Source organism: Rissa tridactyla, chromosome 4, assembly GCF_028500815.1.
Source record: "Rissa tridactyla isolate bRisTri1 chromosome 4, bRisTri1.patW.cur.20221130, whole genome shotgun sequence".
Taxonomy (NCBI): domain Eukaryota; kingdom Metazoa; phylum Chordata; class Aves; order Charadriiformes; family Laridae; genus Rissa; species Rissa tridactyla.
This window is the reverse complement of record NC_071469.1, coordinates 22078765-22098092: the sequence shown is the minus strand read 5'-3', so window position 1 is coordinate 22098092 and position 19328 is coordinate 22078765. Positions and strand designations below refer to the sequence as shown.

General features: G+C 38.3%; 1 protein-coding gene across 7 annotated transcripts in view; it reads right to left on the bottom strand.

Annotated features, from left to right (window-relative positions):
- The window catches only part of TTC7B (tetratricopeptide repeat domain 7B), a 152415-nt gene that overhangs the window by 24943 nt on the left and 108144 nt on the right, over window positions 1-19328 (bottom strand). For all 7 annotated transcript variants that reach the window (XM_054198205.1, XM_054198198.1, XM_054198202.1 and 4 more), the window contains 2 exons: window positions 14862-15002; window positions 8519-8721 (listed from right to left, as the gene is read on the bottom strand). In XM_054198205.1, coding sequence (XP_054054180.1) covers window positions 8519-8721; window positions 14862-15002 — 344 coding nt within the window. The remainder of the gene's footprint in view (window positions 1-8518; window positions 8722-14861; window positions 15003-19328) is intronic.

The following is a 19328-nucleotide window of genomic DNA, read 5'->3' as shown; positions in this document are numbered from 1 at the left end:
GGTTTGTTGCAGAGAATATATGTATATATATGTATATGTGTATATTACACATGCATGTATGTAAGACAAGTGAATAGAGTTGAGAAAGATATTAATCTTTTGCACCTTCCTTCTATGATTACTATGGATAATGGAGCATGGAAATGAGGGAAGAAAGAACAAAATTTGTGCTTTATAGATTTTTACCACTGGTAGAAATAAGGAAAGTCTTGTATACTAGGAAGACTGAAACCAGATTTTATCCACAAGCAAGTGTTTCCATCATTCTGTCTAACAAGAAATCATTACCTCTATCTACAAAGCTTGTATTAGTTGCATTTCGAGAATCACAGGATGGCTGAGGTAGGAAGGGACCTCTGGAGACTTTCTACATCCAAAATCAAAGTAGAGTCACCTACAGTGGGTTGTCAAGTGCTGTGTCCTTTTGAATAGCTCCAAGGATGAGAGACTCCACAACCTCTCCAGGCAAGTGAATGTATCATACGCCTGTATCTGAAATACTACTGTCACCATTATTAGCAACTTACATCACCTACCTACCTGGACTTGTGCAAAGCATTTGACACTGCCCCACATGACATCCCTGTCTAAAAATTGGAGAGACAATGATTTGACAGATGGACCACTTGGTGGATATGAAATTGGCTGTATGGCCACACTCAAAGTGTTGTGGTCAACGGCTCAATGTCCAAGTGGAGACCAGTGACAAGTGGCATTCCTCAGGGGCTGGTACCGGGACTGGTGCTGTTTAACATTTTTGTCAATGACATGGACAGTGGGATTGAGTGCACCCTCATCAAGTTTGCTAATAACACCAAGCTGCGTGGAGCAGTCAACACACGGGAGGGGAGCGATGCCATCTAGACGGACCTGGACAGGCTTGAGAGGTGGGCCTGTGTGAACCTCATGAAGTTCAACAAGGCCAAACACAAAGTCCTACACCGGATTTGGGGTAATCCCAAGTACATATACAGGCCAGGCAGAGAATGGCTTGAGAGCAGCCCCAAGGAGAAGGACTTGCGGATCTTGGTTGAGGAGAAGCTCAACATGAGCTGGCAATGTCTTCTTGCAGCCCAAAAGGCCAACTGCATCCTGGCCTGCATCAAAAGAAGCGTGGCCAGCAGGGTGAGGGAGGTGATTCTGACCATTTACTCCTCTTTTGTGAGACCCTACCTGGAGTACCACATCCCGCTCTGGGGCCCCCAACATAAGAAGGACACGGACCTGTTGGAGCAAGTCCAGAGAAACATCACAAACGTCAGAGTGCCGGAGCACCTCTTCTATGAAGACAGGCTGAGAGAGTTGGGGTTGTTCATCCTGGAGAAGAGAAAGCTCCAGGGAGACCTTATAGCAGCCTTCCAGTACCTAAAGGGGGCCTACAGGAAAGACGGGGAGGGACTCTTTTATCAGTGAATGAAGCAATAGAATGAGGGGCAACGGTTTTAAACTGAAAAAGGATAGATTTAAATGAGATATTAGGAAGAAATTCTTTACTGTCAGGGTGGTGAGACACTGGAACAGGTTGCCCAGAGAAGCTGTGGTTGCCCCATCCCTGGAGGTGTTCAAGGCCAGGCTGGATGGGGCTTTGAGCAATCTGGTCTAGTGGGAGGTGTCTCTGCCCACAGCAGGGGGGTTGGAACTAGGTGATCTTTATGGTCCCTTCCAACCTAAACCATTCTAGGATTACCCAAACAGTATGTGATTGTGCTCTTGTTCCCCAGCTCTTTGTCTGTCAATTACTTGACACAGACAGCATAGGGCAGGGAATCCCTCCTCAGATGCTTTGTTATGATGTCTGGCAAAACCAAAGCCATAATCCAGACTTGGCCATTGTGATCTTTGGATTTTATTCCTTGAACTTGAAATGATAGTTGGTTGCTACCTAACAAATTATGATATTTAATCCATACCTGCTGTATGTGAAAAAAAATTAATAATAGCTCAGTTTTGATAACCGAATCAGTTCAAAAACTTTATGTTATGAAACATGAATCAAAGCTTGAGATGAAGACTACTTGTATTTTGAAAATTGAAAACAAAGATTCTTAAAATCTTCCAAGCAAAGAGAAGCAACTTTGCAGTAATACTGCACACTGTAGAGTGACCTGCTGCAACAGCCAATTGAGATGAATTATCTGATGGGTGGAATTTTATCAGTTCCACACAATACAATAAACACACTGGAATGATTCGTGACCTGTCAAATAATGAGGAGTAACCCTAGCCAAAGCATCCCTTCCTTCTGCCAGCATCTACTACTAATTAATTTTCCATTTTTTTAAATGGGAACAAACAGAGGTGATAAAATGGTTTCTGGCAAGCTGAGACTGAATTGGTAAACTGTGGAAAAATCTATCACACGGATAACACAAAAACAGACGAAAACAGATAGTTAAAGCTGAGCGTGCCCGTCAAAAATCCCTACTTTAAAAAAAAAGAAAAAAAAAAAAGAAACCACTTTTCAGTTCAGAGAGAAATATCAAATAGAATTATCTGGAAAGTTAATTAAAAAGAAATATCTAAAAAACATCTAAGAAAAAGTTACAGAAAGCTGCCTTAACCTTTGTTACTAGATTATTAATAAATACTACACCTCAATGGCTTAGATTCTGCATCTTCTCCAGTGCCCTTCAGTGCAACAACAGCGCATGCTGTACAAAATCAGATTACCTCTGCATCTTCAGATATTCACAGATTGTCTAAACCAAATGACTTATTTAAGCCCCACTGCAGTATTCCTCTTGTAATAGTTGTCAGCTGAGGACAGCACAGACAAGTTGAAACCTGTTCAGTCCTTACAGAGCTCACTCTCAGGTGGTAAAAAGCATCCAAGAGTGGATGTATTTTCTTGTTGAAAGATCTGCTCCTGCTACAGCTGCTTTAAGTCATTTGGAGTAAATACAAGGTAATGTGAAAAGAAATTCTTTTCTGAAGCAGGACCTATGTTTCAACAGCCCCAAAATACCGCTTTCAGGACAACAGTTCTCAGGGGACCAGCACAGACAGCGCTGCCTCAGTAAATGGGAGCTCACTGCTTGAAGTTATAAACAAAATTAGTGCAGTAAAGTCTCATAGTCACTTTCTGTTTCCAAAAGAGCAACTAAATTCTAGTTTAAACTCAAATTTGTAGCAATTATTGTTGTCAAATACGGAACAAAAATAGGTCTGCTTTAAAAGACTACTGTAAAACTCAGATAAAGCAACCAGGAATGAAGAAATTATACTGATCTTCCCCCAATGGTAATCTTTAAGATACGGATCAGTATGAAATGGTTAACTGCTGTACTTGAGCTCAATAACACTAAAAATAAAAGGAGATAACTTTGAGACAAACAGGGAAAAACCAAACTTTTTTATTCACCTTGATTCACACTTTGTTATATTTCAAAAGCTAATGACTGTGCAAGTTGGTGTTATGCACTTTTTATTGCACTAAGCACCGATGGTTTTCTGTTGTAAGGCTAAAATGGGAAATAATATTTTCAAGGCAGCAAAGAATATAGCCTGTGAATACCACATGGCAAGTGAAGAATTTCAAGTGTATTGAAATGGTCCTTGACTCACTTGAACTTAATGGGAGTGTTCCAGGTTAAAATGCAAGTAGAACTGCCATTGTTTTCTCAGAATGTGACTCCTTGAAATATTTAGATATGACAGTGGCCAAATCACAGTAAAATGCCTTCAGTAAGGAGCAGTGAGTTTTTGGCTGAACATATGTTTTGCTTTCTGTACTTCCTATGAAATAACATTGAAGTTTCTGAAGGGCAAACCCACAACAATCTACTAACAAATCTAACAAAACCAACTACTCCTATTTCTCCATTCTTCTTCCACCACCATATGCATAAGGATGCACTCAGCGAGTCAAACGAGCACTGAGATTTGGCATTAGAATTTAGCTCTATGGTAATCGGTCACAAAACAAATGACTCACAAGAACCAGCACAAAGAGGTTAGGACAAGCCTACGTGGCCTAGACCAAACATTTTTACAGTATAGCATCCTGACAATGAAAATCAAAGGAGTTAGTGAATGTTCACCAGAGGAGGTCCTTGTTATGAAAGGAAGAATAAATACTAGAGAACACTGCCTCATTGAAAGGCAAAAGTTAGTTTGGGTGACAGTGTTTAGTCTTTCTCTTCTTAACTCCCCCGACCCTTTCCAACAGGGTCTGGATGCACGTTTCTGAAGTCTTCTCTGTGTTCCCTTTCTTTCAGTCAGCCCAATACCCTTGACAGCTCATAAGCATACACTACCCATATGTACTGCTAGGCTGCTTTCTGGCAAAGCGTCTTTAGGTTGAAAAAAAAAGTGTAAGTAGTAAATATAGTTAGAAATAAATAAAAATATATTTGTAACTGAGAGGTAAAGTGCATATAGTGCAAATAGTTAATCTAAGCCTTAAGAGATCTGACTTAGTTCTACATAATTATAGGAAACTTTAACAGATATCTAGCAGTGTGGAGTGGGGAACGTAATTCTTTAAGATAATGCTTTTTGAAAATGAATTTCTACATCAGTAATTTCGGATAAGTAATTTCTCCTTTTCTGTCTTAGTTTTCATCTCTTAGAAGCTGAGCTACTAATAGAATTAACTGGCAAGTGCTAAGATGAATTAATATTCAAAAATATTACGAGTCTTCTAGGACTATAATGATATAGAGATGCTGGAAAAACTATTTCATGTGAAAGCTACATTTAGCTAAGAAATCTTCAGCCTGAGAGAGAATACACGGATTTGTTTCCTGGACAATGGGTTGAAACATTCATTGTCATTTCAGGCATTACTGAATGATGGCCCGTTTCAGGACTTTTCAGACGTCAGCAGTAAGGGCTACTTTCCACAACAGCACTCTGACTGCAGGAGATAAAAGACTGTTTATTCTTTTTTCACAGGGGAGGAAAACAATGACAAAAGCAGGAAGGCAGCAGTAATGCAGAAATCTGGAGGTGATGATAAAGGGCAGGGAGAATGGAGAAAGTTGTTCGAATAAATCCATTCTGGCCAAAATCAGGCAGGTGACAACCAAATATATATGACATTCAGTCAATCGAAGTGCGACTCATCATTTGTCAATTTAGTCATTAAGGAAAATTTTAAATTTCATTGGATGTGATAAAAAGCGATTTGAAATATGGAACACACACTGAAGTATTTCAAACGCAAATTTGCACTGTTTCCCCCCACTGCACTATACAACCCTTAAAAGCAAGGAAGGACGCTGCATTTCTTCAAAAGCATTGCTGCTGCGCTCTGTGAAGCACACTTGAGTGATACTGACACGTCACTGCTTCACTCTTGACATCTTGTGAGCAGTTAGAGCCAGCCACAGAACAAGCTGGTATAACCCCTGGCTTGGAGAAAATTTCAGTTAGCGACAAACAGTAAAAAATTGCACCTGAGAACAAGGCAGATCCTCAAATGAGAACTGCATAAGAGAATACAGTGAGCAAATGTATGGATATAAACATTAACTGTGTGAGGAATAATTTAGTTGCACGAGCAACTAAAGAGAATTTTAACAGCGTTTCTCTTTGAAAGAACTACTTTTCTTGTTCAGCTGATTTAATTAATAAAACCCCCAAGATTTTAGAAGGGAGTGAAATAGCAGTGAGCATGAACACAAACACACTGCCCCCTGCAGCCAGGTCTCTGTTAGAATATCTCACGTCTTAGGTAATACAACAGCATAACCCAATCAGTTCCATTTCCCAAGAAGTTTAATTAAGCTGAATACAGCTGAACAAATTGTCCTTTATTCATGGACCATGCCCCCACCATTTGATGTCTCACTGTCTTAGGCATTTCATTATTAAGACGAGAGTTAACCTCTCCTTCCAAACTTTCCCATTTATCATTATCATTTTGCTGGTGAACAGATCTCTTCCATCACTCTTAACTGCTCCGATTTTCACACCATCACCAAGTCCTCCTGTTTTTTATTTTAGTGAAGACCTTAGAGACAGCAGCATGATTAATAACAACTTGTTTCTTTAGAAAATGGTAATTTTAGACAAATATAGTATTTTAACAGATTATGCCAGCCAATAAAAGGTAACTGCATTCAGGCAATACCTCAGACTTCTGCTAAGAGCTTGTGTTCACCGTCACCTTAACAGAACACGGAGTCTGCACTTGAGACAAATGCAAGAGTCTTTATGCAGAAACTCCAAAGCACAGGACAGGCCACAACTCACAGGAGGAAGCACATCAGTTCTCAAGCCACAAGACTAAACTTTCTAGTCTTTCTTCAGACATTTCTTCAGTAATTTAGATTAATAAGGTTGCTTCTGTGTAGAAACAGTAGATCGTATTCAGGAATAAGTACTTGAAGAGAGTTACGGAAAAAAAAGTTGTACTGAAAAATAGCAAAGCTTCAAAGCTTACTTTTTCATCTTCTTACCAGAGTGATGTATCATCATTAAAAGGATGGATTATAAAAGAAGAAATCTTGCCTATTCCCAATAAGCCATTCTTGCTTATACAAACACAAATAAACATTTTATTTAACTTTTGTTCTTCTCTGGACAACTACACATAATATCACAAATCAAAGATCCAGATTTCCCCACCATCAGCATCAGGAAAATTTGTCTTCAGATTGAACTGAGTGTCAGATGTCACTCATGCTAAAATTTTAATTAAAAGAAAAAAAATCCTTCAAAATTGATTTCAAGTTCAGCTATTTCAAATAATTTTACTTGGACAGGCAGGGCTAGATACATCTGCTACATGCTAGAACTTGTGCCATCCTTAAATCTTATTTCCTTTTTGTTGCATTTTATATATAAAATTATTATGATCTATACCTGGTATTTGTCCCCAAAAAAAGAAATTCACCAAAGCTTATTAAGTAAATCTAAGCTCTAATGTAAATTATGATGAAATAGTAGCACTTTATATTGTTTTCTAAGCATTGCTAGAAAGCCATAACAAATAATCTAAAATATCAAATTAATCTCAGAAAACAAGGTATTTTTTCACAGAACTTTGGTTCACAAACAGCTTGTCAGCTTAGAATTGTGAATACAAATATTACAAGTAATGTTTCAGCTGTTGTTATAGAGGCTGGTACCTCCACAGTGCTGTTGCTATAGCTCCCCTGCCACTGAGATCATATCTCTTTATAATAAAAAGGTAAATACACACACGGTGTTGAGATGTACAGATATTCATCTATACACACAGGCAAGAGTAAACATTGCAAACTTCCTCCTCAAAACGCTTTTTGCATTAGTCAAAAGATCAAGAACGATACAGAATCCTGTACTTTTTCCCCTCATGGAACTACACAGACAGCTATTTTTATAGCATACATCTTTAATATTTGTATTCAAGCAGCATAAATCTCTCAGCATCTCTTCAAAACAGAAAAGGTCTACTGCAATAGAGAAAGCTTTAAAAACCCAAAATTTTATATCATAAGAATGCTTAAAAAGGGCTGGCCGATCCAACAAAATGAATAGTTTTCCTCCAGCTTGCACTCAAACCCAGATCGGAAGCACCGTATTTTTCATCTCACATGCCTCGTAAAGGCAGCTAATTTCTCAGTCATTCTGAAAAGCATCATGTGTTTACAGACTATTGAAAGGTGGATTCAGAGGAGGGGCAAAAAGATACCCAGAAAAACATAAGCCCTCATTTTCACTAAGCTGCACTGCTTTAGGTCAACTGCCTGCTTCTTCAGGAAAAGGAACCTTTCGGCATTTGTCAGTAGGCTAAAATATCTCGAAATGCTGAAAAGGTGAAACAAAAAACTTTCCCTGTGCTGCCTTCCTATCTGATCTTTTGTCTCATATGTTCCCCTCAGGGATGTACAAGAAATTTCTCTGCATAATTCATAAGCAACTAGGCGGAAACCAGCTTCTACTTCAGAACAAAAAGTTTGGGTAAGTAGCGGATTGCAGCTGTTTCACTCCGCTCTATCTGGAAGAAAACTGGATTAAAAAGAGAAAGTAATTTTCCTAACATAGTAAGCACAGAATATACGATGTATGTGTAGATGAAGTATCTAAACAACCTTCTGCACTTATAATGGGGAAAGCACCTTTGTACTTAAAGCTACGCATTCCTTTGAGGGCAAGACTGATTCTCTACTTTTCAAAAATCTAAGAAATCACATAGCATGAAGGTAAGCAATCAACATGGAGAATTCAACTTTTAGTTTGGAATTAGACACCAGAATGACTGGTCTTTCCCCTAGACTACAGTATCCAACTCTTCTCTTACCACCTTTATTTCCCAAAGGCACTGATTATTAGGCAGATGCAAATTACTTCTTTTACTGCAGTCTCTGTTAGGACTGAAATAGTCTTATTGCCTGCAGATCCTTTTTATGTCCAAACACATAGAGAAGAGGGAATAAAAAGCCAGAAAAGAGTTTCCAAAGCTATTTTGCCAATAAGAATATAGATCCAAAACTCATAAGCTATGTGTTCCCCGCACCAAGTTACGATTTCACAACACAGTATCCTAAGTTGAGACAAAAGTACTTATGAAGGTGGACTCAAGACTTACCAGCCTCTGCATGCTTTTCACATGAGTAGGACTAATAGATAAGGCCTCTTCATACCATCGTTTGGCTTCATCGATATTTCCACGAAGTTCAGCCACCTGACCTCTCATGTAGAGGACATAGTGCGACATGGGAAAGAGATTAGCCGCTTCCTGGGTACACGCTGTGGCCTCAGCAGGCTTCCCAATTCCTATGTAGACTTCAGCTGTGGAAGGAACATGAGGACCAATGAACAATTCTTGCATCATCATACCACGACTAGATGTCACATGTGCTGTATTTGTAAATAGTTTCATTCTAAGCATTCTATTTTTAACTGAAGTCTGGAATTTTTTCATTTTAGCAATTTTTTCATTTTAGCTTTATTTTTAAGAGGTGAGCATGCCAGAGTATTCCAGTACCATTTAAGAACACAAAACCCAACACAAAAAAAGCACACAGAGATCCTTACAGCAGGTAAGAGAACACAACTAATTACAGGTTCTGAATTTTATGTGTCAGCTGTTACGGAAGCAGTAGCAATTGCTCCAGCTACCACTCACTAAATGGCAAGCCTCATTCTACATTTCCTACTTCAGAGCATTTTAAAAGAAAAATGTTATTTGATATGAAAGGTTTCCTAGTTAAGTTAGCAGAACACATTAAATGCTTATCAGAATGCCGATTTGACAAGATTTGTTTGTATTTCCAAGCACTTTATCTAAGATAGCCTCCAGAAGCTACAAACATTTAACTCTGTAGTTTAAAAAAAAAAAAAAAAAGGCACTATATTTGATTTAACATAAATCACTCCTGATGAAAGCAGTTGTGTAGCCTGACACACACTTGTCTAAATCAGATTGACTATATGAGGAAATAAAAGGTTCATTCAGTAAGTGATTAACAACTAACAATAGAAGAAGTATTTGCTTTCAATAGCTCTTATGACACTCTTCAACACCACTATTTTACCACCCTGCTGGATTATCTTAATCTCTTGTTGAAAGAGTGGGAGAAGAGAGGAATAAAGAGTTACTAAATGCAAGAAAAAAGATGTTAAAGTTTCTGAGTTGGGTTATCTATTTCTTTTACGTTGGTATAGACCCTAGAAAAATTGAGCCTCAAAGTAGTTGTAGAATTGCATTCTATTGTATCACACTGTATGAGAGTTTTAAAGATCAAGGTTTAAATCAAAATGCTCCACCAAAACAGCAAAGTGATCTATCGCTGTTCATGACATGCTTCTCGCCGTATAGAACAGGCCACCCATCTTGGTGTAAAGGCTGTCAGATCAGAATCTCACACTACAGGAGTGGATTTGGGGTTATGCCTAACACTCTGAGTGCTTTTAAACGAACTTCCTTCTGAGATAATTGCATCAAACAGATTTAATAGTATTCCTAACTAGTCAACATCAGTACTGCAGTGTACAAGCCTTATCTTACAGGTGACATCTGCTATGAATATTCATAATTATTTTCATCAAAATCAACTTACAACAATGACTAACAAAACCTGGACTTTCAGTAGCAGTTGGTGAGTAAGCACAGTTTAACATTCTTACTCATTTTCTATTTTTCAAACTGATTTCTGTAGGGTTGCTGGAGTAAATTATTTTCTTCCTCTAAGACCTGATCGTATTGATGGGAGAACGGACTTTTTTTTCCCCAGAAGAGCATTATTTTGCTTCTCAGTTGACTCTGATTTCACAGAACACATTCTGTCTAAATAAATAGTACGTCCATGTAGATGTATGAATTAATGCAATATATTTTTAGAAACTTATGAAATGCTTTTTGATGGAAAAATGTCTCATCCACATGAAGAACTAAGATGTGAAATTGCAGATCCAGCGACACTATTTTCCCCCTAACCCTAAAAGAACCACCTCACCTAGTCAGATAAAGAATAGGAAACCTGGAAGACAATGAAGGCATAAACTTTTGAAATCAAAATCTAAATTTGGGAGAAATTAAAGTTTTCTAGGATTTTACTTTTACTAACTGTTGGTAGAAACCAAAGAGCAAGTTGTAGCCATAATTTGAGAGCTGGACATACACCATAAAATATGAATTGTACTGAGAAGTTTTTTTTTCTTAAAACCCTAAAATACTTTTGAAAAGCTTTGGGTACTTCATTCTTGAGTGCTTTTCTGAAAGCTACGTGGTCAATGTTACTATGTGATAAACAAGATTTTAGCGAGTATAAAATACACTATGCCATTTAAATGCTAACCATTCAAGCTCCCCTGGTTTTATCATGTCTTCTCCAGCATCATTAGGGTTGAAACATCATTTTACATACACACTCCCACACCTGACTTAAGTAGGTGATCTGTTACCACAATAATCCTAGACTTAAAAATAAGCAGAGATTGACTAATTTAACGGACTGCAGTTGAAGTTCTGTATTCCTTGTGGGGAAACAAGTAAGGTAGCGATGGCTTTTAACACTAGGCAATAGAAGCTGCAATACTGCTTATAAATTAGTCTTACGTTACTGTAAGAGATACTAAATCTTGCTGTCCTGCTTACTAACTGCAGCAGAGAAACTTGACAGTTATTAACAGACCTTCCTAAAAGTATTAAATTTAAACAAAATAATTCCTTTATGTTGAAAGATATATAGTTTTATTTTAAAAATAAAATTTCCTTTTCTCTACCAGAAGTTATGCCACCCCAACAGAGTTGAAAAACTATGGAAGAATGAACAGAAAGTTGAACTTGTGGCTAGATGTAAAGCATGACAGTTCACTCAAGAAATTTCTGAAACTGAAGGAGAGCTGTTCGTTCTCAGATAATGACTTCAAACTGAATAAAAATGTTAAAAACCAACATGGCAAAATTCAAATAAATCAGTTATGGAAAACTGACAAGTGCCAGCAGACTTTGAAGGAAAATCTCAGAGAGGAGCAGCAGTTCAAAGAGAAACCAGGTGCCAAGTCTGATGTGCTCTTCTCAATATCTCCACCTAGAGAATGCCGAGAACGCCCTCTGGCTCAAACCTTTCCAATGCTTACACTTGCATTTTACTGAGAAATCAGTCTATTTTCCAACCAAGCCGCACAGCAATATTGAGTTCAGTCTTGATGCATTTCTTGAAGGACCATCACAGCCATCGATCATTTAGGGACACGTCTGGTTTTTAATAGCGAGTTACTGAAGAATGGACTAATTGCAAAAATCATTTTGTTTCACATTTAAAATAAGCCTGATTTTCTACCTTTATGCTGTACGCCCAGAAATGAAAGGCTGAAACTGTCCATTAATAAAAACAAGGTGAAAAATTAAAAGCCAGTTGCTGTGTGCAAAATCAACTTCTTTGGCCTGAAAGCCATGCTCATTTCCACTAACGACAGCTGGAATGATACTGTATATCCATAAAAATAAGCATTTTCTCTCTTTTTCACATCATATATTTTAGTTTGGATTAATATATACCATTAAGTTTTCCATGTATTAGAACTTATCTACGTAACTTTTCCATGTCTCTATAATCTAACAAGAAGAATAACTCTCAATTTTTGTAATTTAAGATTTAAAGCTTGTTAAAGATTCCCCCCCCTTCCTGATCAAACTAAGTAAAACACTGCACAAGCATACAGGGAGTCAAACAGTTAAATGTGGCACGAGTCTCAAAAAGGAAGCGATTTCCCAATAGTAAATCTTCACTTTTATTTAAAGAACATGTGCTGTAAGTAAGGCGTTAAGTAATTTTATCGCTGTTCTCTATGCAAGTAACCCATATATACTGATGAAGATACCTTCCAGAATATCTGCTTTGTATTGTGCTTCTGGAAGAAAACTTTATTTTGAATGTTCCTACTGTAAAGAGCCTTTCTCAAGGCTTAGGGCATTTACTGTAGCAGGACAAGTAGCTGAATAGCAGGATACCTAAACATTCTGAAATGCAGCACAAATCACTAGCCTGAAGTATTGAGAACAGGATCATTCTAAAGTGGAGAGGAAGTAGACTTCTGGTTGCAGTACCGTCTCCAAAGGCAGACAGAAACTCTCTTTCCTCTCTTGCTTTTTTCTTTCGTTGCTCCCCATACACAAAGAATCAGAGCACTCTTCATACCTCGTGGTGTGTTTCCCCTGGATCTTTAACACTTTGTTCATTCTCCAACCCAACCCTCTCCTACTTCCCACCCATGCTTCTTCCTGCTGGGAATCAAGAATATGGCCTACAGGCCACACTTGCTGAGACAGACATTGATAAGAATGGAACGCACCAGTACAGGTTGGGGGCTGACCTGCTGGAGAGCAGCTCGGCGGAAAGAGACCTGGGAGTCCTGGTGGACAACAGGATGACCACGAGCCAGCAATGTGCCCTTGTGGCCAAAAAGGCCAATGGCATCCTGGGGTGCATCAAGAAGAGTGTGACCAGCAGGTTCGAGGGAGGTCATCCTCCCCCTCGACTCTGCCTTGGTGAGGCCGCGCCTGGAGTGCTGTCTCCAGTTCTGGGCTCCCCAGTTCAAGAGGGACAGGGAACTGCTGGAGAGGGTGCAGCAGAGAGCTACCAAGATGATTAGGGGACTGGAACACCTCTCTTATGAAGAAAGACTGAGGGATTTGGGTCTCTTCGGTCTGGAAAAAAGACGGCTGAGGGGGGATCTTATCAATGCTTATAAATACTTAAAGGGTGGGTGTCAGGAGGATGGGGCCAGGCTCTTTTCAGTGGTGCCTGGGGACAGGACAAGAGGTAATGGGCACAAACTTGAGCATAGGAAGTTCCACCTAAACATGAGGAGGAACTTCTTTACTTTGAGGGTGGCAAAGCACTGGAACAGGCTGCCCACAGAGGTGGTGGAGTCTCCAACTCTGGAGGCATTCAAAACCCGCCTGGACGCGTTCCTGTGCAGCCTGCTCTAGGTGACCCTGCTCTGGCAGGGGGGTTGGACTAGATGATCTCCAGAGGTCCCTTCCAACCCTATGATTCTATGAAAGTGGACTGTGCAGCAGACTGCAGCAGCAGACCACCAACATGGATGCAAACCTAAGTTGCGAACTAAAACAGAATCAGCAAAGGGCGTCTGGACCCCTCCTTTGTGGGCGAAACAGTAGCAGCCACTTGCATGGACTGGATAAGCAGCAACAGGACACGACTAACAAAAATGAAAAAACCCAGAAAATAAGCAGCGGAACAAGCTGTCACGGAAGGCTGAGGAATTATCAGCATTACGGATGCTAAGAGTTACTGTTGATGGCTGTCTGTGATGCTTTATAAATATTTAGAATCAACAATGCCACCAAGCAGTGCAGGTGACTACGCTATGCCCTGGTGAACCTTGCCTTGTTCTAATGTCTGTTGCTTTCAAGGAGCCCTTCCCCCCCTCAACAAGGTCACTATTATTAATCACTATCATTGGTCACTCTTTCCAATATTCTAGACTTTTTCTCTAAAACCTTAATTAATAACTGGGAGCCATTGCCTTGTAATGACTTTCACACAATAAAACTGTTAATGCAAAATAGGTAAATTAAAACACTAAGAAATAAACCAGTGTTTTGTTGAATGTAAACACGAAGAAAAAAAATAATTACGTCACTGAAAAATGCTCAAGTCTGAGAGCAGACCAAAACAGAACAATTGCTGACTGATTTCTAAATTACGCCTTTTTGAGGCAAGTATCAATAAAAACAATTGCAATATACATTTTTAAATGTGTAAAAATATACTGGATCATCATTTTATGGTTAAAATTTTATATAACAGCTACTTGTGATATGCCATTTAGCTTGAGGCTTGAAGCAGCATAACAATACTAAATCCACTGAAGATGACTCCACACTTAGAAAAACAGTTCTGGGCCTTTTACATTAATGAAACTAGAAAGAAGAGAACTGAATGAGAGGTCATTATCACAGCTGTAAGGGACAGGTTGCTCAATAGCACTATTACCCCTTTCCCCCCCCCAACTATTCAGAGTTATTTATTTTCAATGATAAAGCTTTTCTAGTTGTAGGAACTCTATTCAATAATCTTACAAACACCTTCTTCCAACCAATGGAATTAGGGCATCTAGATTTCCAAATCCTAAGATGCTCAAGATACTTCAGAAACAAAATTATTCATGGATAAGGGAGAGAGTGTTGCCTCTGTTCTACAGAAGATATGACTCCACTGATAACAGCTGCATTATAAAACTACTGACTTATCTTACATAAATGATCTTACACACAAGCAACTCTGATGTGCTTTTTATTTCTTGACTTGCTTCAGTGCCACACACACACCTGGAAAAATGTTTGACCTGATGAGCGATAACAGATTCCAAATGAAACCAATAGATTTTTGCAAAGTCCTTAGGCTAGCAAGAAAGGGAAAGGAAAAGAACAAGAAAGAATTTTACTTTCACAGTACCTGCGTGAAGCCATATTTGAGCCAGAGTCATCCAAGGATGCAGGGGACCTTGTTTAGGGGCACTGCTTTGCAGAGATGAAGCAACCTCAGAGAGTGCTTGCTCCACTCTGGAAGCTGCTATTGATGTGGCATGGACTGAACCTGTAGAAGTAATAAAAAAAAAATTACAATCAGAGAAAGAATGAAGGCCATACACATTGCATAAAACATTTAATCGTAACCCTTTTTGTAAGAGGTTTTACCCCAAACTTCTCTAGATTTAATTTACATGTACTGTTCTGGAGAAGTTTTTTGAAATGTAAGGTTAATATTCCTTGTTATGAAAGCTTTTATACCGGTCTGAAAGACTATACAAAACCCACACTATTAAACTTGACACCTCTTTTCTGGATCTTTTTACGATCCAAAAAAAGGTTTGTGATGTTTGTGATGGTATCATACACTGTAATCTTCAGGTTGCTGCATGCACTTTGATGTTAGTAATTGCTATGTCCTTCCATAGAGTGCAATTAGAGGACTATTTTAAGACTAATAACAGTACAAAAAAGGAGAACTAAAATATGCAAGACGATCACAACATACCCCATCCCAAATACACAATTAAACTGCTGAATGTAAACCTTAGCTAATCAAGAAGGCTGAGTTAAAACGCCTTGTGGCAAAAAGGTCCCTTGCATGAAGAACATTCCCTAAGCATAACACGTAAAGGATAATTGTCTTAAAATGAAGCATTTACAAGTGAGATTAGAATCTCATTGGCAAATACTACCCTTTTCAAAGTACTGGAAATGAAACAGCTTCTATGACTAGAGAATAGCTAATGGCAACACTACTTTGGAAAGCCAATTACTGACAGCGTATTTAGTCCTTTTTTTTTTTTTTTTTTTTAAATCAAGACCATGAATATTTTAAACTACACTGCTTCTTGACATCTAAGCTTCATCGTATCTCTAGTTGTTTTATAATTACAAAGTACAAAATCTGAGACTGATGAGGCCTGATTAATAAATAATGGAAGTGAAATATTCCATAGAGGATCAGATGAGAAGTCGTCTAAGCCCATCAGCATATCTGTAATGGTCAACACGGCAGGTACCTCAAAAGACAGTATTGAATCCTGTACAGGTTGAACTGCACCCCACAAGCTCAGCCTCATCACTAGCAGTTAAGAAATAAATGAAACCTTCACTCTCAATATCACAGGTTTTCCAAGAATTTTAACAACAAGGGATTTCCTGCATAAAACATACATTCTTAAGTGTGACAAGATACATCAGACGACCAGAAAAACAGAAGAAATCCCTAGTACACCGATGAGTGGGAAGAGGAAGTTTTTCTGAAAATGTGCATCGTGTTTCCCTTAACTGAAAGAAACAAGGGAAAAGCAACACAGGACATAATTAACGTTTCATATGTCATCATGAACAAGAAATTGCCTTGAAAATCTGAAACAGTATCTGGCTGTGGAGTTTGCTTTCCTTTACTGGCTGATGAAACAACTCAAACTCCAGCCTGCGAAGTTGAACATTCACTAAAGTTTTTGTGTGTCTTATCTTTAAAGCTTAACTTCTAAAGAAATCTAAAGAAAAGGGAACTCTACGCAAGAAGCACATGGAGCGTATTCCAAGAAAAATACCATAAAGGTACCATAAATAAGCACGAGTCACCAGTAATCCCTTCCTTGTCTGACATCCATTTCTGTAAATGCACGTCACTGCAGCCTGTCCCTTGTTAGCCTTCCAGGGACAAAGAGGGAATGAGTTTCCTCATCTCCCCAGAAGAATTTGTAAAGAAAGGGTGCGATTCACTGACACGAAGGATATCATCTAGTCCCTTACTTCTGAAAAGCAAGTACCCAATTTAGTATTAACAAGGGCCTATATCTTCTACTATGTAAAGCAAGGACTCTGGCCGCTAGCCAGGCCACAAGTAATTTCATATAGAAAGTGTACTGTTAGATTTTAAGCCTCTAGTACTTAACCATAAAGCACATATGGTAACATATTATTAAAACCCTTTGTACATCAATTTCTACATAAAAAAGAACCATGCTGGGATAAAATTCTTGTGAGTTGCAGTGCCACCTATATTGAAGTTAAAATGGGGTAAATAACGAATGCTTCCTATGGTAATTAAGTCCTATCCTGGACTTTATTCTGAGTGGCAGAAAAAAGAAAGAAAAGTTAAAAAATATTTCTAGAGAATTTTTCTCAAAGTGTTGTTATTCAAATTGCTTATATTTTTGGAAGAAGTTATCCCTTAACATATTGCAGCAATTAGTTCTCTGAAGAAAATACACACATATACTAAGTAATAGTCTTCAAGTGTCCTTATTCCAATCAAACTACTAAGAAACAGTTACTTCCTGTCTTTCACTACATTTATACAGCTGATATAAAAGCATATTCTAAATTAATAATGAATATTAACAATCCAAAATTCAATGTGGACCAAGTAACTTAACTGTTTTAGAAACTCAGACTGCAGATTATTCAACATAATCAACTAAATTTAAGCTGCCTCTAAACAACACCCCAAATAAGTGGATTCTTGGAGTTTAAGTCTGAAGATCAACGTTAAGCAGCATACAAAGAATCTTGGTGTAATCTGCTGCAGGGCTGTTTGGAAATCCCTGCCTTTGAAATCCTTCGTGCTTCAGTCTTATTTAAAATGGAGAGAACTTAAGGATGTTGTGGAAACAGCACAAGAACATCAATAATTGGGCTTTTTTGTTTGTTTTTGTGCCTTTAAAAACCCTCCTTGCAGTGGCTATTAAGAGAGATATTAAGCACAGGGCTGTACTGCTTCCAAAAGGAGGAGGGTACCTCTAGTACAGCCTTGCATATCTAACGAGCACAGCCACTGTAACTTTTATCACACTTTAACATCTTTATTATTACCTTTTTTCTTTCTTTTTTTTTTTTTTTTTTTAAATAACAGTAGTCTTTGGCACTGCCCCATCAGGCATTTTCAGGTACATTGCTGTCATGCTGACAGCTCTAACCCATAAACTCCTAAATGCTTCTTTAGTATTGCCACAATTAACTGCCATCTGACTCATTTCTGGCTCCTTCTGTTAAAACACAATTAGTAAGCTTTCATTTTGCAGACAACTAAAAGTCATTTAAAGACCATTTACAGATCCTGTGTACTAAAAAGGTTTTTCTGACCTTCCTCCAAATTTTATTCTGCTCTTTTCTTATTAGAACTATTTGTTCCTTGTTCTGACCCAGGGGTCCCCAGATTCAGATCTTTATAGTCACATTACAATCATAAAATGTATAGTAATTTCAGTTACAACTGGTAAAGATACATAGCGGTTTGTGAGAAGCTGGAGGCTAAGAGGGGCTCAGAGTTTGCTCGAGGCCTCACAGACCCTGTGTAGCCAGTTACTTATTTGGTGGCTCCCTGTTGGTTTTGTCATAAGCTCTGCTCTTTTTCTTTCTTTGGTGTGTGTTCAGTATGCTCAACCAAAAAAACTTTCAGGGTTACAATTCACTCAGTTGTAACTTCCTTCAGATGCTCAGACAGAATAGCAATAATTTCTGGTTTAAAATTTTACTGTATCTTTCACGCACACAAATATACTGCCTCTTCCCAGACAACTTGCAGACCTGCTGCCATAGCGTGACACTTAAGAATAAACTCCCTCAAAATACTACAAGCAGCAAAGAGTGTTTACTTTGAAATACAAAAGCATGAGGTCTGGAAAAGTAATATATCACCAAAATGGATCCCGGCTACTCGCTTTAATTTGTTTAGTTTTGTTGTGAAGCTTGTTTATACTGAAAAGACGAAGTGCAGAACAGGGACTGTCTTTGCAAGATCTAGAATTCACTACTTAAATTACTTACTGATTAACATCTGGAATCACAATCACATTGCATACTGGAAAGCATGACAGAAGGTCTGAATCATAACAAAATATTTCTAAACCAAGAAGGTATAAACTCCCACTCAAGTTTCCTATAATGACATTTGTCCAGAATTTACAGAGTTTCTACTCACCATATTAACACAGGATCTGCAACAACCTACGGTTATGTCAATATTTCAATTCAATCTCAAATAGAAAACCTACCAACAGCCTGGTACAAACACAATTTAACCAATAACTTATCTCACAGAAACCTTTTTTTTCCAAGTCACACCTACAGTTCAAGTTCTGTGAAAAACCAAAGTGTCCAATTTATTCTCTTCAGGTAAATATTACAGGACAGTCTGCACGCAACCAATCTTTAAGTAGCAAGTATAAGTCACCCTATGTAAATAAGCGTGTCATGACTTCTTCAGGTCTTTCCTTGGTCATTTCCCAATAAATTCTTAACAATGAAGCCTAATGAACTAAGACACGGACTAAGACACGGACTAAGACACGGACTAAGACACGGACTAAGACACGGACTAAGACACGGACTCTATCAGCACTTAGTTGGCGGGCAGGCTTGGAGAAAAACAAAATTCCTT